The sequence below is a fragment of the Rana temporaria genome, chromosome 1 (assembly GCF_905171775.1).
Source record: "Rana temporaria chromosome 1, aRanTem1.1, whole genome shotgun sequence".
NCBI lineage: Eukaryota > Metazoa > Chordata > Amphibia > Anura > Ranidae > Rana > Rana temporaria.
Window position 1 is genome coordinate 54,899,115 of NC_053489.1, and position 27,690 is coordinate 54,926,804.

At 44.6% G+C, this 27,690-nt stretch overlaps 1 protein-coding gene across 1 annotated transcript in view; it reads right to left on the bottom strand.

Annotated features, from left to right (window-relative positions):
* The window catches only part of ADAMTS12 (ADAM metallopeptidase with thrombospondin type 1 motif 12), a 646,291-nt gene that overhangs the window by 389,543 nt on the left and 229,058 nt on the right, over positions 1-27,690 (bottom strand). Inside the window, exon 3 of the mRNA XM_040338094.1 lies at positions 21,072-21,240. Within this exon, the coding sequence (XP_040194028.1) occupies positions 21,072-21,240 (169 nt within the window). The remainder of the gene's footprint in view (positions 1-21,071; positions 21,241-27,690) is intronic.

Sequence of the window (27,690 nt, forward strand, 5' to 3'; positions counted from 1 at the left end):
TTTATATTAATTTAACATTCGGTTGTTTTCTCCAAATCCACGGCTGTCTAGTCCCTGGCCTGTTTACATCTCACTGCTACTTCTTCCGCTGCCAAGACATAATTAGGTTGAAAAGCGAAATCTTCATAAAGATGAAAATGTGTGTTCTGTCATGATCAATAACTCTATCTTCCCACATATTTAGATACTGTGGCCCAGATTCTCGTAGATCGGCGTAAAACTGGGCGGGCGTAACGTATCTGATTTACGTTACGCCGCCGCAAGTTTTTCAGGCAAGTGCTTTATTGACAAAGCACTTGCGTGTAAAGTTGTGGCGGCGTAATGTAAATCACCCGGCGGAATCCAGATTCGGTGGGTAGGGGGCGTGTAGCATTTAAATGAAGCGCGTTCCCGCGCCGAACAAACTGCGCATGCACCGTCCTTAAAATATCCCAGGGTGCATCGCTCCAAATGACGTTGCAAGGACCTCATTGGTTTCGACGTGAACGTAAATGGCGTCCAGCCCCATTCACGGACGACTTACGCAAACGACGTAACTTTTCAAATTTCGACGCGGGAACGACGGCCATACTTAACATTGGTTGCGCCTCATATACCCAGGGGCAACTTTACGCCGGGACAAGCCTAACGTAAACGTCGTAACTTTACTGCGTCGGCCGCGTGTACGTTCGGGAATTCGCGTATCTAGCAAATTTGCATACTCGACGGGGAAAACGACGGAAGCGCCACCTAGCGTACAAAAAAAAATTGCATTTAAGATCCGACGGTGTAAGAGACTTACGTCTGTCGGATCTAATGGATATCTATGCGTAACTGATTCTAAGAATCAGTCGCATAGATACGACGGCCCAGATTAGGACTTACGACGGCGTACATGGCGCTGCGCCGTCGTAAGCCCTTTGAGAATCTGGGCCTGTAGGTTTGTAGATCCCTGACCAGTGTTAACACTATTGTAACAAGTGTACAGTTCTGAAGGTTTTGATGCTGTTACCTTTTTTTTTCTTCTTCTAAAAATCAGTAAAAAAAGCCTGTTTTTAATTAAATTAGTAAATCTAAAATGCTGTGGTCTTGCAGCTACAGAAATACACACACATACTGTAAATAGATACACTATATTGTCAAAAGTATTAGGACACCTGCCTTAAGTTTACACACACATGAATTTAATGGTATCTTTAATGGTCTTAGTCCGTAGGGTTCAATATTGAGTTGGCCCACCCTTTGCAGCTATAACAGCTTCAACTCTTCTGGGAAGGCTGTCCACAAGGTTTAGGAGTGTGTCTATGGGAATGTTTTACCAGTGTTACAGAAGTGCATTTGTGAGGTCAGGCACTGATGTTGAATGAGAAGGCATTCTCTGCTCTAATTCATCCCAAAGGTGTTCTATTGGGTGGAGGTCAGGGCTCTGTGCAGGCCAGTCAAGTTCTTTCACCCCAAACTCGCTCATCCATGTGTAGCACAACTCCCGCTGGAGCTGCTGGTTATATTGTTGGGTGGCACGTTACCTCTATGTTCTCGCTGTTCAGGGTGAAAGGAGAGTCTGAAGAATTTCAATGTCCACACAGTGCACTTCTTTTTCTTGGATTTATTTGGGAGAACTTAGAAGAAAAGAAGGATGAGGGGTGGAAGGGTAGGTAGGTGCCGGTGCATAATTAAAGTAAGGAAACACTCCTGTTCCCAGCATACAGTTCTTGTCGCCACTCTAGCCAGAGTGGGTATTGCTCACCCGGATAGGTCCCTCTCACTGGCCTAGCAGCCGGGATGGCGCACAAAGTAAAGTACAGTCTCTGCCACAGACCTTCCTTTCTAGATGAGACACTTTGGTCCGGAATCCCCTGCCACAGGATTCAGCACCCGGATCTCTTTAGCTTTGTTTCTTTAGAACTTTAGATCCAACAGGCGACACTGTCAAGCCTTTCGGTGTACGGTGCATACCTCGATTAAGTTTCCAGGCCTTCTCCCAAGGTACCAGCCTCTTGCATGGCCCTCTCCAGGATAGGTCCTCCCCTGGCTTCCTTCATCAGGTGGCTTCCTCCCGCAGGACGGACAGCACAGGATCACCTTTGCAGTACAGGCCCCAGCCAGACAACTGGGCCTACAGGCGAAGCCGCAGCCCCAGGCCAATGTGGTCCCGGAACCAGGATTCAGAAGGCGCACCTCAGGCCAGGCGAGCCAAGAGGCACGGACGGACGACAGACCCAGCCCTAATGGCGTCTACCCCTTAAGTACATGAACATATTTGCCAGCACACCACGGATCGTATATAACGACCAAAAGTTTTAATGCACAGAAAACATCACAAGAAGTGAAACGTTTCGAGGCCACGCAGGACCTCTTCGTCAGGCAAGTGCCTGACAAAGAGGTCTTGTGTGGCCTCAAAAGTTGCACTTCTTGTGATGTTTTCTGTGCATTAAAACTTTGGGACGTTATATACGATCTGTGGTGTGCTGGCGAATATGTTCATGTGGTTGATTGTTCCAGTATCCAGCTGGTGATCGCTTCAGCACCCATTTTTGTATTTATGAGCCGAGTTGAGTTTCAGCAGGAAGGTGTGCGATTGGAATATTTATTAGACTGCCCCTTAGTACCTCTCCCCAGCATGCACAGCGGGCAACCACTCCCACTGATTCGCTGCCAAGGGGGACACTCAATACACCTTGACCTTGCTGCTACCACCCTTGGCCTGGGGTGGTAATGACAACCCCAGCCGAGCAATGGTGAATACTCTCAGCACAGCCATGGCTGGAACAGAGGCTAAAATGCCCTTAATCATTCTGGTCTGAGCCAAATAACAGCTCAGACCTCCACTAAATTTAAAGCAGTGCCTGTTCAACAGGAGCAGGGCACTACACATGTCTTTAAGGACATTGATTTGTGAACTGGTCCAAATCATTTGGTGGAGGGGGGATTATGGTGAGGGATTGTCTTTCAGGGGTTGGGCTTGGCCCCTTAGTTCCAGTGAAGGGAACTCTTAAGGCGTCAGCATACCAGGACATTTTGAACAATTTCATGCTCCCAACTTTGTTTGGGTATGGCCCCTTCCTGTTCCAACATGACTGCCCACCAGAAAGAAAATAAAGCTGCTGGAATGGCTCAGCCAATCACCTGACTTGAATTCAATGGAAAATCTATGGAAAGAACTAAAGATCAGATTTCATAGAAGAGGCCCACTGAACCTTTGAAGAATGGGCCAAAATCACTTATATGTGTATATATATATATATATTTTTTTTTTTATTATTATTATTATTTACTATAATTGTATCAGATAACTACATTATTTAACAGAAGTTAAGATCTGTCATTTACGGATTTTTTGCAAGCTGAAACCATTATTTACTGGCATAACTGACAGAATGATCACATTATTATAATAATACAGGACGGAGACAGTTCAGTCCAATACAGAAGGACTATGACCTGCTCATAAATCTTACATTATAAAAGAAAGGGGGCAGTGGTATAAAAGGTAAAGGATGGGAGGGATAAGCTGATGGAGGTGGTTGACATACAGTTTTTAGGTGGGGCGGGGGGAATATTTCGTTTTTAGGGATTGTCTAAAGGCGGACAGGGTAGAAGATAACAGATTGGGGTAGGGCACTCTAGAGAGTTGGAGATATTCTGGAGAAGTCCTGGGAGTGAGCATGGGAGGATGACACAAAGGAACTAGAGAAAAGGAGGAGCGAAGTGCATGATTTGGGCAATATGTCGAGATGAGGTTTGTGATGTACTGTATGAGGGGGCAGAGTTGTGGAGGGCTTTGTATGTTGTAGTTTTTATTTTAATAACCTATACCAGTGGTCTCCAAACTGCGGCCCGGGGGCCGGATGTGGCCCTTTGATTGCCTTTATCCGGCCCTTGAGGCATTTTTCCTGCCTCTGACACCAACATTTGGGCACTCTTTCTTCCACTGACACCAAAGATGTGGCATTATTCCTCCCACTGATACCAACAATGGGGCACTATTCCTTCCAATGACTCCAACAATGGCGCATAATTCCTTCCTCTGACAACAAGAATGGGCACCACTGACACCAACTATTTCTCCTGCTAATATCAAAGATTGGGCATTGTTTACTTTTACAGGGCACAGTCCGGCCCACCCAAAGTCTGAAGGACAGTAAACTGGCCCTTTCTCTAGAAATTGTTGTTTGTTTGCCTTTAAATAATTTAGTCCCTTCCTCCCTCCGTACCTAGGGGATGCTCTGTATAGCCAGTAACACACTCCTTTGATTTTGTCTTTTTCTGTTCATAGCACATGTATTTATTGGAGCTAGACATAGTATAATTTTTTGACCTATCTGATGTTCAGCTGTGAAGATCTGCACAAGTTTTCGAATTAAAGCGAGCTGCAGGATGCCATTTGGATTGTGCCACTGTCTGCCAATTGCACTGAAACTATTAGTTACAGCTATCTTGTCACAACTGTATCAGTTATAGAGATCACACTTGCAGTGCTGGGTTACAGCAGCTTGAGAGTCAGGAGCTGAGAGGTCACCCAAAGTCAACCTGACCTCACACATTGTCCTCCAGCTTATGAGTGTATTTTCACTCTTCACAACTAATGGTCTTTTTAATTTAATACAGCTTTGCTCATCCATGGACATAGGATGCATTAAGGTGAAAAAAACACAAGGGTTTACAGCCCCTTTAATTCAAAGGTACTGTACGTAGAGTTCAGCCAGAGCGAGTCATCACTGGAGGAAACATTAGGACCTATTCAACAAGCGGCTTCAACAAGTGGCTTCTAATGTCACAGGTGAGTATTCTCATCCCATAACCCTATATAAGATTAGAGGGGGATGAGTCCATGCTGCCTTAAAATGTGGTATTTCTGTATACCTTTTTCTGGCAAAACTCTCTGCCATAGACCCTCCTGGTGTGAACTTGAACTTGAGGAAAAGTCTCTGCCAAAGACCCTCCTGGAATGGACTCAGGCAGGGACCTCTGCCACAGGCCCTCACTGATTGCAATTACGGAGACAATCCTCCTCGAAGAATTTCACTTCGGGATCTCCTTCTTATTGTCCCTCAGATACCGACTGACAGGTGATCATTCCTTCAGTGTCCGGCTACCTTGATCCCCGGTGGTTTGTCGTTATCCTTTTGGATTGCCAGCCTCTCAATGGTTCTCTGAAGATGGACTCCCCACTGAACAGCTATACCGCTTGGGATCTTCAAGAATGGGAATCCAGTCGATCACTGGGTCCCTTTCACTGCTCATCCACACGAACAGAATGAAGTTCAGCCTCCTGGTTCCGGCAGAGGCACTGGTCAGGCTTTTTGCCTGTGTCCTCTTGACCATCTAAAATAGCACCTCAGTGCTCCCGTACAAACTCTGTACCTCAGCTCTTTTTCAGCTCCTTGCTGCTCTGTGACCGACTGCACCTGCACTGTGCAGGCATACACTTTGGCTGGCCCCTTCATCCTCTCTGGCTCCTGGGGAAGCATTGGAGTCTTTATGACCGCCTATGCAGAGACCTCCTGTCTCTCAGGTGGAGCCCCGAACTATTGTCAGGTCCTACATTATAAGGGCTGGGAACACCTGCACGCTCAGCCTGTTGGTTTCTGGCAAGACCCAGGCACAGGATTAGAGACTCTTTCCCTCTCAAAGCACTCAAAGCCTCAAACTGTATTCTTGAGAACCCTTTAACAAGGACCTTTGTGACAGAATCACCAGGTACTGCATGACTTTTAATGAAAGCTGCAGATTTAAAAAGATTGAAATAATTTTGAAATTACATTAAAATATTTATAAAAGATTATAGCAGAGTAATTGTGCTTAAATCTACTTTACATCTACATTTTTTATTTTTTTGTCAAAAATAGCAGAAAAACATTAAGCTGAAAATCCAACCAAGAAGCTCATTAAGCAAAACCTGGTCAGGTAATGAAAGAGCATTATATAAACTCTACATCCAAATGTCCTACGTATTACATAGAACATTTGTATAATCCTCTGTATGCTTAAGCACTGGTGTCATAATGATAAAAAAATGGATGTATTAAAATAAACTTGGAAGGTATTTAGGTAGGGTAACAAGGATAATTGAGGAAAATGCATACAATTAGGTTAATTATGTTTTTCAATTATTTTTAAATCTTCTTTTCGGAAATATTTGATATCTCCAGCTGAGCTGCATCTCTTGGGTAAGTCTAAGAGCTTGATTAATATATATGGCTAATACAGAGATATTAATGAGGAAAATCCTTCGGTAATTATGGAAAGTTTTGCAGTCTGAGATTCTTTCACTTCCATTTAGCGGGTTTGACTCACTCTGGTCTGTAATGAATGTTGTATTTTGGCTCTTATACCTCTATTCCAGTTTTGTTCTTTTCTATAATTTTTTTGGTGCCTCCCTATAGTCCACAGAATACAGTTTACTAATTAATTCTAAACAAACATTCACAAAAGGAAGTGGTTCTTAAGTGCAATTAAAAAAGATAACATGCACTATGTTCTAGTTCTGAGTCTGTTATGCCCCGTACACATGATCGGAAAGTCCGTCAAGAAAACCGTGGATTTTTTCTGATGGAATTTTGGCTCAAACTTGTGTTGCATACACACGGTCACACAAATTCCGACCCTCAAGAACGCAGTGACATACAAGACGTACGACGAGCCGAGATCAATGAAGTTCAATAGGCATTTCGGCTCTTCTGCTTGATTCTGAGCATGCGTGTTTTTTTGCACGTCGGAATTCCATACAGATGAGGGGATTTTCCAATAGGATTTTTTTTCTGTCTGAAAAATAGAGAACCTGCTCTCAATCTTTTGTTGGCGGAAATTCCGACAGCAAAAGTCCAATGGATCCTACACACGGTCGGAATTTCCGACCAAAAGCTCACATCTGACTTTTCTTGTCGGAATTTCCGATCGTGTGTACGCGGAATTAGAAGACATAACTTAATAACTGAATATTTAAAGACCCTGCTAATCACTGAGGAGCTTGTCCTTGTGGTGCGAGCTGAAGGATGATTTTCATGTTCATGGTTCCCTGTGTTCCCGTCCACATGGGGTTATTGTGCTAAAGTTTGTGCCTTTTTGGGCTTAGGCATAATTTGCTATGATCTAGAAGAATATACCCTGCTGGGAGTCTTCTGAAAGATGCTAGCCTACTAAAAGAAGAGTACCTGTGGCTGTCCTCCACTGGGGCGTGGGGTGGCATTAGCAGTAAAGCGCCGCCAATATTAGCGGCGCTTTACCGCTGTGATAGTGGTGCTTTTTGGCCACTAGTGGGTTGCTTTTAACCCCCGGCTAGCAGCCAAATTAAAGGTTAAAAGCAACCCGCAAAGCGACACTGCCGAATCGCTTTGCAGGAGCTTCGGCAGCAGTGGCCATTGATTCCAATGGCATTGGCGGTGGAGGAGTTGTGAGAGAGTGGTGGAGGAGCGAAGCTGCTGCTTGCAGGATGTTTTCTAACATCCTGCAAGCGCACCATACCAGTTTGAAAGCACTCAGGCTCTCACACTGGGACTTCAAGGGAGACATTTTTCAGGTGCTTTACAGGCACTATTTTTAGCCCAAAAGTGCCCAAAAAATGCCCCAGTGTGAAATGGGTCTGAAAAATTAAACCTGGATTTTTGCTGCGGCGATGACCAAGATATCCCTCTTCCAATCCACTAATGTCGATTAACAGTGGTTAAACAGTCATAATGTTTTAGTCTGGTCCATTCACCTGATCCTACCATTCTGGCTTCCATCAGTAAGTGACTGCTGAGTGGGAAGCGCTGGCAATGGATGGGTCATGAGAGCCTTTGGGTGACATGCGGGAATTTACAGTTATTGTCCGGTGTTCCCTTACACCAGGGAGCCGAAACTGCTAAATCATTCAACCGGACTGGATTTAAAAGGTACACCGATTTTTTTATACAGAGTATGCAAAATAGGTAAGACGAGGGGAGAGGGAATGTTTTTAGGAAAAGCTATATTTAGCATTTTCAAACACATTAAAGGCATACCTGTAGGTGCTGGAAATATTTCCTAAACCTCCACGGTTTAGGCGATATTTACAAGAAGGCCATGCGACGATGTCTACAGCGAATAGCCGGTGTCTACGGCGCATAGCCAATGTCTACGGCGCATGCGCACTTTAGAAAGGGAAGATCGTGCCGTTTCTAAAGAGGTTGTGCGGTGACTGGCAGCTCCCGGGTGCATGCGCGGGAGTGACGTCATGCAACTTCGGCCAGTCACAGAAGGAAGAGGGGTGAAGATGGACGCTCGCTGCTAGTGGAGACAGTGGTGAAATCACAGGCTTTGGTTTCAGGTAAGTGACACATAATGGGCTAATATTCGATGCATAGTAGCCCATTATGTTTTACTTTTGCAGGGAATTAAAAAGGAAGTAAAATCCATCAGGGTTTACTTCCTCTTTAAAAACAACTGTGATTTAAATGTAATAATTGGCAAATTAAGTTAAAAAATTTCCAAAAAAAACAAGATAGAGATATATATATATATATATATATATATATATATATATATATATATATATATATATATATATATTGTGATAGTCCAGTTCCCTGTCCTGGTAATGGTCGCCCAGGACTCTCCAATAGGCAGGAATCTCCAATCCTGGGACCGGGTTTTGGAAACAGCCAGGAGTCTGGCTGGTTGATTGAGCAGGTGGTTCCTGGGCTTATAGTAGAATCAAGACCAGTGTTCTGGACTCCACCCTCCCGAGGAGTCCAGGCAAGCAAGGGAGAAGCATGCATGTCTGCATGGTATAGAGAGAGGACCCAAAGCTGTGGGCTGAGCAGCACAGAAGCTGAGAGAAGGTACAGTGATTGTACAAGTACTTTGGTACGTGGCCAAGAGGGCTGAAGTGTAAGCCTAGGGGCTGTATTTCTGAAGAGAGCCATGTGGCTTGGCATTTTCGTTTGACCATTTCTTTATTGCTGTAGAAACTTGAAACCCCCTGTGTGGGAATTTTGGATGGACGTTTTTCTTTCTTTTAATAAAAGTGGGTCAACAAACCCTTAAAAAGCACAACTGGCGTGGACTCTGCTGCTCACTGGTATGCTCTACCCAGATGCTAAATCACCCCAACATTACAATTGGTGCTCGAATGCGGGCATGGACTGAAGATCCTTGCAAATACCAGTGAGCTATTGCCAGAAACTGCATAATCTGTGTGTGTGCAGGTGAGGAGAACCTGCAAGAGAAAGGTGATTAGCCTTAAAGAGACAGTGCTCTAATTTGTTGCTGAACTGTGCAAATTTTTTTGGGAGTGATTGTGAGTATGGGGCGATCAAGATGCCAAAAAGAAGCAAGGATGGCTGAGATGATAGATAGAGCTCTGAGGCTACCGCCTGATCTAACCCCATACATACCCGAACAGAGTTTTCCAAGGGAAAAGAGGGCTGCTGTTGTCCCTAGCAACCCTGGTGCAATGAGTGCACAGATGGCTAATGTGGAGCATCCACCAGCGTTTGAATCTGCAGTGGATTGGTGCAAGCGACACCTGGCAGGATTGGACCAAGCTAAAGTGGAAGCGAAGCCAACCTTTGATAAAAAGAGACATCTGCCAAATGTCCATGCCTGGGAGAGGGATGTTGTTGCCCCTGGCAACACTGCTGCAGTTAAACCAGCAGCTATTGTAAAAATTGTGAAAGTGACACAGCTTGGGACAGGGTCCAGCAGATGCAGTGTGGGAAACCCTGACAAGACAGCAAACCAAGTGCGCTGTTTGCGGTGCAGCGAGTGGGGGCATGCAGTCTCCAAGTGCCCTTTGTCCCTGGCTCCAATGCAAAGCTACCTAGCAAAACAAAGGTCTGCGAATCCTATGTTATGTGCCAGAAGAGAGGCTGACCAAAAGCCAGGACGGAGAGTGGTTGCCCATAGCAACACAGAGGAGACCAGTCGGGCTGTCTGTGGACCATGGGGTGTGCTTGCCTGCAAGGGTCGTGACAAGTGGCTTCCGGAGGAGCCAATACAGCATGTTGGAGAGAACCAGCAAAGCTCTGCAGGGAGAGTGCGATCTCCCATGACAACAAGAGTGGAAGTTGTGCCTGGAGAGAAGAGCTGCAGGAGAGATTTGCCTCAACGTCCCCACAAAGAGCCCTGTGTGTTCTTGCCAGCTGGGAATCGCCAGGAGAGAAACGCACTGGAGAAAAGTCGTCCTGTTCCATGTCTGGAATGTGGCCAGCTGGGGCACGAAATATTGTCTTGCCCTAGATTCTGGGGTGCACCTGGAGGTAATGATGTTGAGCCAGTTTCCTGTAAAAATATATTTACCGTCACCCCTGGCAACAAGGAGGAGTTTTCTGTTGTGTCTGCAGGGGGTGCGATTTCATCCCGTGGCCACCAGGGGGAGTTGGCCAGTAAATGTGTGGCTGAGGACTGTTTAAGACAACGTACTCAAATGAAGATGGTGATCCCAACTACTGCGGTGGGTAAGACTGTCTTTAATGAAATGATGTCTGGGACTGCTGATTGCAGGTATAAAAGAACTGGTTACGAGACTGTCCATGATGATGTGAGAGTGACCCCAGTTAGTGGGGCCACTAAATGTGTGCTTGAAGATTACTTCTCCCTACAAAGTGGGAATGCAGGGGTTAAAGTCCAAACAGAACCTGTATTGATGACTAAAAGTGTTGTGTCTAATGTCTGCCAGTCTCAAGTAGGCAGTGGGCTAGGACAGCCTGCAAAAACTAAAAATGCTATAAGTGTTATTGTTAATGAAAAGTTTGCTGCTGTTGGAAAAACCCCAGGTTCTTTCAGAGCAAAAGCTGTTGTCACAAATGGGCCGTTGCCTGTAGCAACTGATGGTAAGACAGCACAGTTGTCCCCAGAAATCTCCAGGGAACTTCATGTATTGAAGTCGGAGGTTGCCATGGACAACTGGTATGTCACTCTGGTGGGACAGAGTGGAACTGTACCGTGTAATGGTAATGTGTTAGTGCAAGCTGCTAGTACTAAAAATGTGCAGGTAAATGGTGGGTTAAAACAACATGTGAAAAATGCAAAGGTGTGTGAGGCTTATGAAGCGCCACCCGAGCAAGGTGGTGGTGGTTGTGGTGTATTGCAACCTGTGGTGCTAGAACATGTGTTACCGAAGTCTGCCATGATTTGTAATTTGGGTAACGAATCTGCAACTAAACCCATCTGTTCTAATGTGTGTCCTTGGGCGGATGGATCAGGGCTAAGGAGCGCCGATGAATGGAGCACAGGTACAACAGATTGGGATAGTTGGGGTAAAAATCTAATGTCCCTGATAGATGAGGCTTTCATGCATAAAAGTAAGGTGGACAAAGTTTCTGCTGTGCCAGCAGGAGGGATGGCAGAACAGCTTATACCTGAGGGCGCGGTGGCTGCTGCAGGGGTTAACCCTCGTGAGAAATATGGACCACATAAGGGCGAGCACACAGCAGACACTTTGTCCGCAAACTACAAAAATTATGCTGACGTGGCCTGTCAAAGTGATGTTGTCAATGGTAATGTGAAGCAGTTCATTAGTGCTGAACCTGAGAAGTTGGGTGTGAGTCAAGCACCTGGCAGCGCTCTGGTAGAGCACCAGGCTGTGGTCATCTCCAGCTGGGAGAAGGTTTCATTAAACCTTGCAACCTCTCACGTCTCAGCAAGTGAGTCTGTCTGCATTCCCAGTGTCAGGAAAGTCCCCAGGAAGGACTTCAATCCGAAGCCAAGGGTATGCTTTCTAACAAAAGTGTTAAAGGAGATGCTTACACTTTGGGATGTACAGCCAGTCTATACTGGGGTGTCTCCACCACAGTCAGACAGTCTGGTACTGCGGAGTACCATTAGGTGGACCCCTGAGTGGCAGGTGGTACAGCACAAAGGAAGACAAGACAAAAATGGTTTATTTATGACTGTATTACTAGTGTTAAAAGTTGCCTCTAGGTATGCTGATGGGTTACTTCCTGTACAAGAGGTTTATGGGAGAGGCTTTGGCAAAAAGAAAGTGTCTGAGGTTTCACCACCTAACAGCCAGGTAGAAGGCATTTCTGCTGCTATGGTTCAAGATGGTACTGGTCAGTTGTCGGTGAAGGGCGTGTATGCTGTACCAGTGGTACTATCACATGAGATGGGAGGGCCAAGTGCGGACCAGAAAGCAGCAGAAATCCTAACTGGGGCCCAACCGAAGATGGTTAAAGAGACTGGGGTCCCCAGTCCAATGTTTGGTATAGGTGACAAACAGATAAGTGCAGTCAAAATTGTATGTGGATCAGAAGAGAACTTGTCTCTTCAGGTGGATAAAAATACAGATGGCATCAGAACAAGTCAAGTGGTAGGACAGCTGCCTGCAGAGAGGGTGAACCCCGGGGAGGTGACGTCCTCTGAGGTTCCCGTGGGTGATGGCAACCCTCTGGTATGTGTGCCCTCTGCAGACTCTGCCCTAGCAAATACTGAGAAAAAAGGCATTGGTGACTTTTGCAACATTGAGAGGTGTAAAGTTGGTTTGAATATGTATATCAATGATGAACCAAATAATTTGTTAAAGGTACATGACAGTGTGGTGTCCAAAGGTATTGGGAAACCTGGGAACCTGAAGCGTGGAGGCAGAAGGGTTGGTAGAAAGACCAGGGGTGCCCTGTTTAAATTTCAAAAGAGGAAGTGCTTATGGAACCCCAAAAGAAGAGGGAGAAGGCTGTGTGTAGGGAAATATAGCTGGTTAAGATCCAGGGTGGGACGTACCTGGAAGCGCACCCGGAAAAAAGGTTGGGCCTATGTGGCTGAGAGCCAGCACAGAGGTGTCCCAACCATGATGATGGGTGCTGGTGTTCCTCCCTCTGGATCGAAACAAAGGGGGGGGGTATGTGATAGTCCAGTTCCCTGTCCTGGTAATGGTCGCTCAGGACTCTCAAATAGGCAGGAATCTCCAATCCTGGGACCGGGTTTTGGAAACAGCCAGGAGTCTGGTTGATTGAACAGGTGGTTCCTGGGCTTATAGTAGAATCAAGACCAGTGTTCTGGACTCCACCCTCCCGAGGAGTCCAGGCAAGCAAGGGAGAAGCATGCATGTCTGCATGGTATAGAGAGAGGACCCAAAGCTGTGGGCTGAGCAGCACAGAAGCTGAGAGAAGGTACAGTGATTGTACAAGTACTTTGGTACGTGGCCAAGAGGGCTGAAGTGTAAGCCTAGGGGCTGTATTTCTGAAGAGAGCCATGTGGCTTGGCATTTTCGTTTGACCATTTCTTTATTGCTGTAGAAACTTGAAACCCCCTGTGTGGGAATTTTGGATGGACGTTTTTCTTTCTTTTAATAAAAGTGGGTCAACAAACCCTTAAAAAGCACAACTGGCGTGGACTCTGCTGCTCACTGGTATGCTCTACCCAGATGCTAAATCACCCCAACATTACAATATATATATTATATAGATCCAAATCCACTACCAAATTAACCACTTCCCGACCGCCCTCCATACATATACTGCGGCAAGGCAGCTCTATTGCGCAAAATCATGCACCTGTGCGTGATTTTGTCAATAGCCACTGGGGGGCGCACGCGCTCCTCCAGAGCCTCGATCGCGTGATGATTGGCCACAGGGGGAGCCCATTAGCGGGCCACCCGCAATCGCTCCCCACAGACCGCCATGCTGTCAGGCATGGACACTCTGATCTAATGTTCTTGCTAATTGTGAACACGAATCAGAGTGTCCATGCAGTGTCCCACCCCCCCAACACAGGTAGAAACACACTGAGGGAACACAGTTAACCCTTTGATCGCCCCTGATGTTAAAGGGTCACTAAAGGAATTTTTTTTTTAGCTAAATAGCTTCCTTTACCTTACTGCAGTACTGGTTTCATGTCCTCATTGTTCGTTTTTGCTTTGAAGTAGCTGTAATTCTGCTGTGATCTCCACACTTCCTGCTTGTCTGGCTCCTTATAACCATCGTACTGGGAGCTTTTCACGGTGGTCTAAGCTGTCATTACTGTGTGTCTAAAACTCCTCAGAACCAATCAGATTCATTTTAAAAACAAAACACTGCCCTGGATTTGTTTGTTTTTGTTCTGTGAGTCTTCCCGACTCACCTCTCACCCGGAACTTCATGTATGTACCTTTAAAACCGAAAGTGAAACTAGAGGCACATTATATGATTGAATTTAATCTATTTTTAATCATTTTTAAAAGGAATCAGTTAACTTTTATGTCTCTATACCCTGTAAATAGTCATTTCAGCAAAAACAATTTTTTCCTTTAGTGACCCTTTAACCACTTAAGCCACGGACCTTTAGGCAGCTTAATGCCCAGGCCAGGTTTTGCTATTCGGCACTGCGTCGCTTTAACAGACAATTGCGCGGTCGTGCGACGTGGCTCCCAAACAAAATTGGCGTCCTTTTTTCCCCACAAATAGAGCTTTCTTTTGGTGGTATTTGATCACCTCTGCGGTTTTTATTTTTTGCGCTATAAACAAAAATAAAGCGACAATTTTGAAAAAAATTCAATATTTTTTACATTTGTTATAATAAATATCCCCCAAAAACATATATACATTTTTTTTCCCCTCAGTTTAGGCCGATACGTATTCTTCGACCTATTTTTAGTAAAAAAAATCGCAATAAGCGTTTATCGATTGGTTTGCGCAAAATTTATAGCGTTTACAAAATAGGGGATAGTTTTATTGCATTTTTATAAAAAAAAATTTTTTTACTACTAATGGCGGCGATCAGCGATTTTTTTCATGACTGCGACATTATGGCGGACACTTCGGACAATTTTGACACATTTTTGGGACCATTGTCATTTTCACAGCAAAAAATGCATTTAAATTGCATTGTTTATTGTGAAAATGACAGTTGCAGTTTGGGAGTTAACCACAGGGGGCGCTGTAGGAGTTAGGGTACACCTAGTGTGTGTTTACAACTGTAGGGGGGTGTGGCTGTAGGACTGACGTCATCGATCGAGTCTCCCTTATATAAGGGATCACTCGATCGATACGCCGCCACAGTGAAGCACGGGGAAGCCGTGTTTACACACGGCTCTCCCCGTTCTTCAGCTCCGGGGAGCGATCGCGTCCCGGATCGCTCCCCGAGGGAACCCGACCGCCACATGTAGCGGGGGGGGTCCCGATCGGACCCCCGACCCGCGGAAAGGCAAGGACGTACATGTACGCCTATTTGCCTGTACGTGCCATTCTGTGGACGTACATATACATGCGGCCGTCGGGAAGTGGTTAACCCCTTCCCTTCCAGTGTTATTTATACAGTGTCAATGCATGTGTTTAGTACTGATCACTGTAATAATGTCACTGGTTCCCCAAAAAAGTGTCAAAAGTGTCAGCTAGGTGTCCGATCTGTCTGCCGCAATGTCGCAGTCCCGCTAAAAATCACTGATCACTGCCATTACAAGTAAAAAAATAAAATAAATAGAAAAATTACATTACAAATAAATAGAAATCTATTCCCTATTTTGTAGACGATATAACAAACCAATCAATATACGCTTATTGGGATTATTTTTACCAAAAATATGTAGCAGAATACATTGTCCTAAATTGATGAAGAATTATTTTATTTTTTATTTGATATGTTTTATAGCATAACGTAAAAAAATAGTTTTTTTATTTTTTCAAAATTGTCGTTCTTTTTTTGCTTATAGTGAAAACAAATAAAAACTGCAGAGGTGATCAAATACCACCAAAAGAAAGCTCTATTTGTGGGGGAAAAATTACATCAATTCAATTGTCAGTTGAAATATTGCAGTGTTGTATCACAAAAAGTGGCCTGGTCATTAAGGGGGTAAAACCTTCCGGGGCTGAAGTGGTTAAAGCCCTATCTGCCTCGGAAAAAATAACATTTAATTTATTAGGTAGTCTAGAAATGCTAAAAAGTATAATGTGTGGAACCCAGACATCACTTACACTAAAAGTTTTGGAAAAAAGGACCCCAAGTCAAGTCAAGGTTAACAAAATAGAAAGAACAAAACATGCCCTTGATGTCCTCAATGTGGAATACTGATTGTGAATGAAAGCATGCCTTTGAAATATCTTTTTTTAATTTACTTACATATAATTATTTTATTGGCTTTCATAACAACAAAATACTTACTCCCTACATATAGTACTTGACATAATTACTGCAATCAACTAAAGAGGTTCTCTTCCATTAATATTAAGGCGCAAAACCTATAATTATTAAAATAAAATAAACCAGTACAAACAGCAGCTCATTTAGAAGTTAAAGAGTTTGTAAACCTAACATTTTATATTACTGATATGTGCCTGCTGCACCATGAACTTGTATGAAAAAGTATCCTGTTCTCTTTGAATTGCTTCCTTTGTATGAAATCCCTGTTCCCGCCAGTCCCTCTGCTTTCCTATTAAAAATTGACCACACTAGGCATCAGCAGTCAACATTCTCTCCTCCAATAGTCAGGCCCCCCGCCCTGCACAGTCATTCACTGGGAAGACCAATGTACTGATGTTTCTCCTTACCCCAGCTCTCTAAGCTCCTTATGCAGCTTAGAACAGAGGGAATGTTATCACTTATTAACCGCTTAACAACAGCCGCATGTACTTATACGTCGGCAAAATGGCACGGACAGGCAGAACGACATGCCCGCATGTCGCTGCCTTTCCGCGGGTCGGGGGTCCGATCGGGACCCCGCCCCCCGGTACATGCAGTGGTCGGTAAGCCTCAGGGAGCGATCCGGGATGAGGGCGCGGCTATTCGTTTCTAGCCGCCCCCTCGCGATCGCTCCCCGGAGCTGAAGAACGGGGAGAGCCGTATGTAAACACGGCTTCCCCGTGCTTCACTGTGGCGGCTGCATCGATCGTGTGATCCCTTTTATAGGGAGACACGATCGATGACGTCAGACCTACAGCCACACCCCCCTACAGTTGTAAACACACACTAGGTGAAACATAACTCCTTTAGCGCCCCCTGTGGTTAAATCCCAAACTGCAACTGTCATTTTCACAATAAACAATGCAATTTAAATGCATTTTTTGCTGTGAAAATGACAATGGTCCCAAAAATGTGTCAAAATTGTCCGAAGTGTCCGCCATAATGTCGCAGTCATGAAAAAAATCGCTGATCGCCGCCATTAGTAGTAAAAAAAAAAATGCAATAAAACTATCCCCTATTTTGTAAACACTATAAATTTTGCGCAAACCAATCGATAAACGCTTATTGCGATTTTTTTTCCCCAAAAATAGGTAGAAGAATACGTATCGGCCTAAAATTAGGAATTTTTTTTTTTTATATATGTTTTTGGGGGATATTTATTATAGCAAAAAGTAAAAAATATAGATTTTTTTCAAAATTGTCGCTATATTTTTGTTTATAGCGCAAAAAATAAAACCTGCAGAGGTGATCAAATACCACCAAAAGAAAGCTCTATTTGTGAGAAAAAAAGGACGTCAATTTTGTTTGGGAGCCACCTCGCACGACCGCGCAATTGTCTGTTAAAGCGACGCAGTGCTGAATCGCAAAACCTATACACGCGGTCGGACGTTTTGCCAAAAATGAGCAAGTTTGCAAAAAAATCCGACCGTGTGTACGCTCCATCGGACAAACTTTTTCGGTTTTCATCAGACAAAAGTTCTCTCTGCAAACGGACAAACTTTTCGACAACAAAAGTCCGATGGTGCCTAGTCCGACCGTGTGTACAGCAAGCCATCGGACTTTTGTACAAAGTACAAATACGCATGCTCAGAACCAATGCTAAAATTAACCAACAATAGCAGAAGTTGACCAAAGGGTGGCAGTAAAGAGCAGAAACGAGCAAAAAAAACATGTAATGTTGGGAAAGTTTTAAGAAAGTTTGCAGAAAAGTCAGAGCGTGTGTATGCTATGGGTGTGCCTGGCCAACTCCCTTCAGACAAAAATCCAAGGAAAAGTTAGTTTGACGTCCGATCATGTGTATGAGGCTTCATACTCTTCTTTTTACAGACCAATGCCCGTCAATCACTTTTTTTTGTCTTTTCAGCTGTGAAATAGACTGATCAAGAGAGATCAGATGACACAGACTGCTGCATGAATAAAAATACGCTGACCTCTATGTCTTCTTCCTCGCACATAAAGACGGGTCCAGTTTTGTCAGTTATACAGAGGCAAGTACAAGCAGTGCTGAGATTTCCGAGTGCCAACTATAAGCCCTGTTGCTGTTGTTCAGTTGTTTAGTCCTGTCCGACTCTTCGTAACTTCATTGACCAAAGCGCGCCTGGCTTTTCTGTCCTTCACTGCCTCCCGGAGCTTGCTTAATTTCATGTTCATTGTTTCAATGATGCTATCTATCCATCTTTTTTCTGTTGCCCTCTTCTCCTTTTTCCTTCTATGTTTTTCAGCATCAGATTATTTTCCAATGTCCTCTCTTCGCATCAGGTGGCCAAAGTATTTCAGCTTCAGGATATGTCTTCCCAGTGAATATTTAGGGCTGATTTCCTTCAAGATTGACTTGTTTGATCTTCTTGCCATCCAAGGGACTTTCAAGAGTCTTCAAAACCATCAATTCTTCGGCGTTCAGCCTTCCTTATGGTCCAACTTCCCACAGCCATGGGTTACTACTTGGCTTACCATAGCTTTGACTATATGGCACTTGTCGGTGGGGTGATGGCTCTGCTTTTTATAATGTTGCCAGGTTTGCCATTGCTTTTCTCCAAGAAGCAAGCATCTCTGAATTTCATGGCTACAGTCCCCATCTGCTGTGATCTCAGCCTAATGCCTCGTACATGCATACGGGTTTCCCGGGGACTTTTTACTGCTGGGAAACCCGAGGGGAAAGCCGAGAACCTTTTACCTACACACGGACGGATTTCCTGGCAGGTAAACTGCCATGAGAGCTTTGGCCTGGAAACCCGGCCGTGTGTATGCTCCACCGCAGTGTTTCCCAAAGGAAAACTGCCGGGAAAAAGACCACCGGAAATCGCGGCAGGAAAAACGAGAACATGTTCTCATTTTTCCCGCCGGCGTTTCCCGGCAGGTTTCCTGTCGGGAAAACTGCCATGGAGCATACACACGGCCAGTTTTGTCGGACAAAAGCTGTCATGGCAGTTTTCCAAACGGGAAAACTGGTCGTGTGTACAAGGCAAAAGAAGATAAAATCTATCACGGTTTCCATTTCTTCTCCTTCTATTTGCCAAGGAGTGATGGGATCGGTTGCCATGATCTTAGTTTTCTTAATGTTTAATTTCAGGCCAGCTTTTGTGCGCTCCTTTTTCACCTTCATTAGGAGACTCTTTATTTCTTCACGTTCTGCCATTTGTGTGGTATTGTCTAAATATCTCAGGTTGTTGGTATTTCTCCCGGCGATCTTAAAGGGGCTGTAAAGTCAGAATGTTTTTTTTTTATCTTAATGCATTTATGCATTAAGGTAAAAAACTTCTGTGTGCAGCACCCCCTAATACTTACCTAAGCCCCATCTATCTCCAGCGATGTCCACGAGTGCCTCAGCTGCCCGGGACTCTCCTCCTGATTGGCTGAGACACAGCAGCGGCGCCATTCAGAGGCGTATCTAGTGAAAATGGTGCCTATGGCAAGCACTGAAACAGCGCCCCTTGTCAAAACAGTTGAAATTGATCTTTCAGATAACCAGGGAAATGGCGGGGACAGAGAGAGACACTGGGGACCACTAGCGGCTGGTGCTGAAAGTTTTTGGGGGGCGCAATCGCACATGATGACTTAAAAGTTTTAAGTCATCATGTGTGATTGTGTGTGTTTGTGTGTGCCAGGCATCAAATATAGTGCTCAATATGGAATAAATAAATTATAAATATACATAGCCATAGATATCAATGATAAAGTGATTTGTGCAACAGCTGTTCATAAATCACTTTATTACAGTTTATTTATGATATGGCTATGCATATTTATTTAATCTACTGCGCATTATATTTTGCTGCTTGCTTCTGGTTGGCAGTTGACACACATGAATATGATGACAAGGATCAAGTAGTACCTGGCTACTATCCTTTGTGCTGCTGCTGGGGCCGGGGTTCTCCAACAGGCCGCAATACATTCCTTCTCTCGTGTCCTCTCTTCTCCTCACCTCACGTCCCTTTCCCCGCTCTGGGGATAAGATGATAGGGTAGGCGGAGCATTAGGCTCCGCCACCGTACGTCGATCTGGTCTGGCCAATCTTCGGCCATCATGGGGGCACCTGTCACTCACCTCCCCAGGCAGAAGGAAAAATATTAGCAATTGCTATGCTGGCACCGCGCTCCAGCAGGGCGGCCACAGTGCCAGGAGATAAGTGCGGGGGCGGCCGCGGGAGGACAGGTGTTTTTTTTTTCATGTGTAGGGTTGCTTTTTGCCGCCCCCCTCTCCATGGCGCCCATGGCACTTGCCATGGCTGCCATACCCTAGATACGCCCCTGGCGCCATTGGCTGCCACTGCTGTCAATCACAGTCAGTTAGCCAATCAGGAGACTGAGGGGGCTGGGTCGAACAGGGGCTCTGTGTCTGAATGGACACAGGGAGCTGTGACACAGCTTGGGTGCCCCCATAGCAAGCGCTTTGCTGTGGGGGCACTCGACAACAGGGAGGGGCTGGGAGTGCTAAAGAGGCACCTGAGAAGAGGAGGATCTGGGCTGTCCTGCGCAAAACCCCTGCACAAAGGAGGTAAGTATGACGTGTTTGTTATTTTTAGAGAAAAAAAAAAAACAGACTTTACAATCACTCTGGCTTGTGATTCGTTGATCCTGGCATTTTGCATGATGTACTCTGCAAATAAGAGCCCTGTACTAAATGTTTATTTGTAAAATAAGAATTTTATATGAATACAAGTACATTTTATAATATCTTAAAAAAAAACTATTTATTTATTTTTTAAATGCTGTGATTCCTTGATTGCAGCCATTGTTGCAGTTCACTGTCTGCAAAGAAACCATGTGTGTGTCTAACCTGATATTATATAACGTTAACAGTACTTTTTATCCACAAAAAAAAAAGTTTTACCTAATGACAACAGTATCAGAACAAAAAACGTAATATAATTGACACCGAGTACACAATCCTAGTGGAAAAACAAGTAATACCATTCATGTTTATAGAATAGAAAAAATGTTGATAACATCCTTTTTTTACACAGCCATCAATGATTCCCGCACCCCGCAGAGCAAATACTACACATAATGAAACGTACGGAGTAAATAACCTTAAATTCCTACCATTTAGTCCACATGGCTTGTTTTCAGCATCCACTAGTTCTCGGCGATAACGCTGAGGCTCCCGCACTTCTCTCTTGTACATTATGTGCTTATGCTGCTTCCCTGCTGCTGTGGTATTATAGAGAGGTTCAATAAAATAATCTCCATGGGGAAGTCGGAAAAACCCAGCCTGGAAAAAACATTTATATTAGAAATGCAAATTACACACGGAGCATGGAATAAAGAAACTGATTTTATCAGAACAACATGTCATGAGGGCAGAAAAACTAGTCTGCTCTTAGATATTTACTTATTCCAGTTAATTTTATTTATGCCAGTCATATTTGTTTGGTTGCAATATTATGATTTCACATCTCTAGCGATAATGTGTAACTTTTAACTTTGCAGGTTGTTATTGCTGTTTGATTTCTTCGCTTCACTTCCTGCCCCCGTGACCTCAGCATATGTGGAAGTGATGGGGAATCTCTCCATCAGAGACGCAGACAGCAACTAAAAATCTATTTGCAGAGAATAAATAAACCTTTTTTTAAAAAAACATTATACAGCCACTCAAATAATTCCTTTATACCCGAGGGATAACTTTCTATTCAGATATAGCCTAATGTAGCTCTCTCTAGTGTGCTACTAGTGTCAGAGTAGGTAAAACATAATCAGATTCAGGCTGAGTCATGAAATCTAGGTCAGGGTTTACTGGGGTTCAGGGCTGGATGACTTATTCAGGCAGGTCTCTGGTGCCTCCCCCTGGTACTAGAATGTTGGAGAACATTCTGGAAGTTGGAGGGTGGAGTCTAGGAGGGTTGTTCTGCATGCTCAGGGGAGCTTGACCAATCCCCAAGTGGTGCGCCTAGCAGGGTGGTCAGGCCAACCCTTAAAGGGGTTGTAAAGGTTAGTTTTTTATTTTCTAAATAAGTTCCTTTAAGCTAGTGCATTGTTGGTTCACTTACCCTTTCCTTTGAGTTCCCTTCTAAATGTTTTTCTCTTTGTTTTCTTTGTCTGAATATCTCACTTCCTGTTCCCCCTCAGTAAGGTGCTCAGTAAGCTATTCTGGCTGACTAACCCCCGCTCGGATGATGGTGGCAAGTTTACTGAGGAGAAACAGGAAGTGAGAAATTCAGACAAAGAAAAAAAACATTTAGAAGGGAAATTGAAGGAAAGGGTAAGTGAACCAACAATGCACTAGCTTAAAGTAACCTATTTAGAAAATAAAAAACAAACCTTTACAACCCCTTTAAGTATGGAAGCCATGCCAGCAGGGGAGTCGGGTGGAAGATGGAGATGAAGTGCTGAGGAGGCTGTCAGTGGCCCTTGAGGTGAAGCCCCTAGTTTTGGGGGGGTGCTCTGCCTTGGGCCAGGCTTAGGTGCTGGTCAAGGAGGGTCCTGACAACAGTGGGAGCTTGGAAGGAGTCTTCCCTAAGAGGCAGCAAGAGCAAGGAAGACAGTGTAAGTACTAAAGCACAGTGCTTGTGCAATCTAAGTGCTTCCTTAACTTTGAATTGCCTCTGCTCTTTAAATCAGTATCAAGAAAACACCTGTTTAACTGGGAAGGCCAGCATTAAAGTTGATCCAATCCAAAGGAATAACCTTTTTTGAGCAGTTATTAAATGCTTCACTGGCAGCAGGACAAATGGCAACAACTGAATTAAGGAACAGAGGCAATTGAAAGTTAAGGAAGCACTTAAATTGCACAAGCAGTTTGAAATTTGCCGTGACTGTCTCAAGCTCTCACTAGAAAAGGGATACTGACTGATTAAATCTGTTAAGCACCCTTTTCTAAGACAATCAGGCTCAACTGGAGGGTATTTATTCCCTCCCTCCTGCAGAGACATCCCCGATTGGACCTCCTGGAGGGGTTTAGGGATTATTTGGAACCATTATCATTAAAGTGGAGGTCCACCTAAACAAAAAATTATAAAAGCCAGCAGCTACAAATACTGTAGCTGCTGACTTTTAATAAATGGACACTTACCTGTACCTGTCCAGGGTGCCGGCAGCCGAAGACGAGCAATCGCTCGTCTCTCGGCTGCCCCGGCCGGAATCCTCGGTGAGGGAACCAGGAAATGAAGCATTGCGACTTCACTGCCCGGTTCCCTACTGCACATGCGCGAGTTGCGCCGCGCATTTTCAGCGGTCCCCGCTGTGTTCGGGGAACCGTGTGTTTCCCACAACACAGTGGGGGGAGGGGGGGGGGGGGGGGGGCGGGACTCTGCAGATATTCTACGGATATCTCTCCCCGAAAGTGGGTGCAAATACCTGTATTATACAGGTATCTGCACCCCCTCCCCCCTGAAAGGTGCCAATTGTGGTACCAGAGGGGGCGGGGGAGGAATCCAATGAGCGGAAGTTCCACTTTAGGGTGGAACTCTGCTTTAAGGGTGATATTGTAGGTAAAGGTACTACAGAAGCTCCAGACGAAGCCACAATTGTAGTGAAACATGTAGAGACAACCATTATTCTGTATTCTAACCACAGGGCTGTTTTTTCCCGAATATTTTATAGTAATTCTATATTGTCTATGTAATATAATAAAACATTATTTTTTTTTTTTTTTTTTGATAATTTGATGTTGATCAATTTTTCTGTACCTCAAAACTTCATCTTTCTGCCCTCTGGGTATTCTTTGTTCTAAATAATTAGGAGGTGGTGCGTTTGTAATATCACCAAGCTTTAATAGTAACCTATGTGGAAGTTACTTCCTTCCTGGCTGTGCAGGGGTGGGAAACCCTGTCATCTGCAACCCCTACGGGGGTAGTGCTACACTAATATTATAAAGCAATTTAAATTAGCCATTAAAATCCCAAAGAACAGAGTTTGACTACACTCCAATGGCCAGAGAAATCCAAACTTTATTCAGTACAATTCATAATAAAACAACATTACAGTTGTCCATGTAAGGGGTTAAAGCAAGCAGTGAAGATGCGATACAACGCCTCACCCTTTGTCAAATGCTCTCTGAAGAGTGCTCCGCTATTCAGAGAGAACCACTACTGTGAAGGAATCCTTGATGAGTTTCTACCACAAAAACGGCCACATATTTTTAAGACGGAACGATGAACGTAGTGCTTCCTAGTTTGCCTTCAGGAAATTGTCATTGATTATTTGTACTGCCTTTCCCATAAAACATGCCATCAATAACAATTCATATGATGCCATCATTAAAAAGCACTTAGTATGTTTTGTGCGTTCTTCAAACCCTGAGTATCCTTATCTTCTCTTGAGAAATTCTCATTTGGCCTAATCAAGATTGTTTGTCTTGCAATGACTGAAATGGTACATTATCAATTCAAGGCTAAATCCCTATTCCTGCTTTATTCATGAATTAAATAAGTAGACCATATGCATTCAATAAATACACTGATTAAGAGTTAGACTACCTTTATGGTTTTAATCTTAAGCCACTGATTGATTTAAAGTGAACCTATAAGGAACTAAAATGTGTCTAAACTAAAATTGTTGATCGAGCAATTGCTGTGCACCCAGGTCTTGGGACATACCATTTAGGGGTCCTCAAGTTCTTGGCAAATTTGAGCTAAGCCCCTTCTAAAATGTTAAACTCTCTGGGCCAGATCCACAGACGAAGTACGCCGGCGTAACTACTGATACTCCGGCGTACTTTCAAATTTCCCGCGTCGTATCGTTGTTTTGAATCCTCAAAACAAGATAAGACGGCTTCTGGGTTAGATCCGACAGGTGTACGTCTTTGTACGCCTTCGGATCTAAGATGCAATACTTCGGCGTCCGCTGGGTGGCGTTTTCCGCGTCAGGTATGCAAATTAGCGATTTACGACGATCCACGAACATACGCGCGGCCGTCGCATTTTCTAACGTCGTCTGTAGTCGGCTTTTTCCCGGCGTATAGTTAAAGCTGGTATTTTTCCGCGTATACATATAATTGCCATGTTAAGTATGGCCGTCGTTCCCGCATCAAAATTTGAATTTTTTTTTTGCGTAAGTCGTCCGTGAATAGGGATGGACGTAACTCACGTCTAAGTTCAAAAAATGACGTCGTTGCAATGTCATTTAGCGCAATGCACGGCGGGAAATTTAGGAACGACGCATGCGCATTTCATTCGGCGCGGGGACGCGCTTCATTTAAATGAAACCCGCCCCCAACCCGCCCAATTTGAAATACACCGCCAGAAATACACTACGCCACCGTAACTTACGGCGCAAACTCGCTGAGGATTCGAAAATGCGCCAGGTAAGGTACGGCGGCGTAGTGTATCTCTGATACGCTGCGCCAATGTATTTCTTTCTGGATCTGGCCCTCTGGAAGTAGAAGAACTGTTTGTTATCACTGCACCTAGGTGTAGAGATTAATTTTCTACTATTGACCAGACCAATGTTTCTCAACCTTTTTCCAGACAAGGCACCCTTTATTATGCACCCCATTCTAAAATGTAAAAAAATTAAGCTAATAGTGCAAGCACCACATAGGTAACCCAACATCAGAGGCGATTTATGTTGCGTGTATGACTGGTATTTCAGCATTTATTCTTCCTTATTTTCTCTCCCCCTTGCAGCGAACGTGATCCCAATGCTTCAATATAAGAGAGGGGCAGGGGAGGTCAAACAAAGATGCTGTACAGGTATCCGATGTCCTTCTTATCCAACGATGACATCAGCCTGCACAGCACCCAAAGTTGCAATGCTGACAATGATGTCTCCACCCCATATCTCCACCTCATCCAATCAGAAAATGCTTTCTATTCATAGTTACATAGTAGGTAAACAGTATGGTATTTAATCAAAAAATGTGAGGCATTCTCTAAATAGGGCCCATGCTGAGCGGCACTGGTGGCCCGTGTATTTAGGGCACACTGGGGCCACCCCCTATCCCTGCCGCCACCCTCCTATCCATGCCTACAGCCCCTTTCAGGACGCCGGGCGCATGGATTCCTAGAGGCTCTAATAGGCTTCAAAATGGGGTGGGCTTGAGGCGCCCCGATCCCACCCTATTGTGTGACGTTAGCGAATGAATTTTCACTATTTTTCACACTAACGTCCGTCCCCGCCAATCAGAAGGCAGGACGTCAGACCGGTTTCCTGATCCTATTGGGTGCCTGGCACTTGGAAGCACGAGCAGAGGAGACATGTGATAGACTTCAGCAGGGACGCCTCTGCCGCAGCTGCTGCTCTGGAGGAGACACAGTCAGGAGGATTTGGAGAGGACGCCACAGACGTGCGGTAAGGGCCGGACCTCCCACGGGGGGAGCTGTTGGTACAGTGTGCCCTGTGAGGGGTTATGCTGTCAGTGTCTGTGTGGCTGAGCTACCCTGATCTGTGATGCTATATACCCTGATCTGTGAGGCTGAGCTACCCTGATCTATAATGCTATATACCCAGAATACCTGAAGCTGAGATACCCTTATCTGTGATGCTATATACCCTGATATGTGATGCTATATACCCTGATCTGTGAGACTGAGCTATCTAGATCTGTGATGCTATATACCCTGATCTGTGAGGCTGAGCTACCCTGATCTGTGATGCTATATACCCTGATCACTGAAGCTGAGCTGCCCTGATCTGTGATGCTATATACCCTGATCTCTGAAGCTGAGCTAACCTGATCTGTGATGCTATATACCCTGATATGTGATGCTATATACCCTGATCTGTGAGGCTGAGCTATCTAGATCTGTGATGCTATATACCCTGATCTGTGAGGCTGAGCTACCTTGATCTGTGATGCTATATACCCTGATCTGTGAGACTGAGCTACACTGATCTGTGATGCTATATACCCTGATCTCTGAAGCTGAGCTACCCTGATCTGTGATGCTACAGTATTTACCCTGATCTGTGATGCTATATACCCTGATCTGTGAGGCTGAGCTACCTAGCTCTGTGATGCTATATACCCTGATCTGTGAGGCTGAGCTACCTTGATCTGTGATGCTATACACCCTGATCTGTAAGGCTGAGCTACACTGATCTGTGATGCTATATAACCTGATCTGTGATGCTATATACCCTGATCTGTGAGGCTGATCTACTCTGATCTGTGATGCTATATACCCTGATCTGTGAGGCTATATACTCTGATCTGTGAGGTTGAGCTACCCTTGATCTGTAATGCTATATAACCTGATCTGTGATGCTATTTATCCTGATCTGTGAGGCTGAGCTGTATACTCTGATCTGTGATGCTATATGCCCTGATCTGTGAGGCTGAGCTGTATACACTGATCTGAAATGCTATATATACCCTGATCTGTAATACTATATACCCTGATCTGTGATGCTATATACCCTGATCTGTGAGGCTGAGCTGTATTCCCTGATATGTAATGCTATATACCCTGATCTGTGTCATACTGAGCTATATACCCTGCTTTGTAAGTCTGAGCTATATACCCTGATTTGTGAGGCTGAGCTATATACTCTGTCCTGTGATGCTGAGCTGTATACTCTGTCATGTGATTCTGGGGCTGTATTCTCTGTCCTGTGATGCTGAGCCAAATACTCTTGACACTATGGGTGGAAGCAAGTGAAATACAGGGGACAGAGTGGGTGGATTCTATAAGGGATGGGATCTATGAGAAGTGGGAGAGGTCAAAAAGGACGGGCGGGGTCTGGCGCACCCCCATCCTAAAACTTCACCAGCCGCCACTGCTGA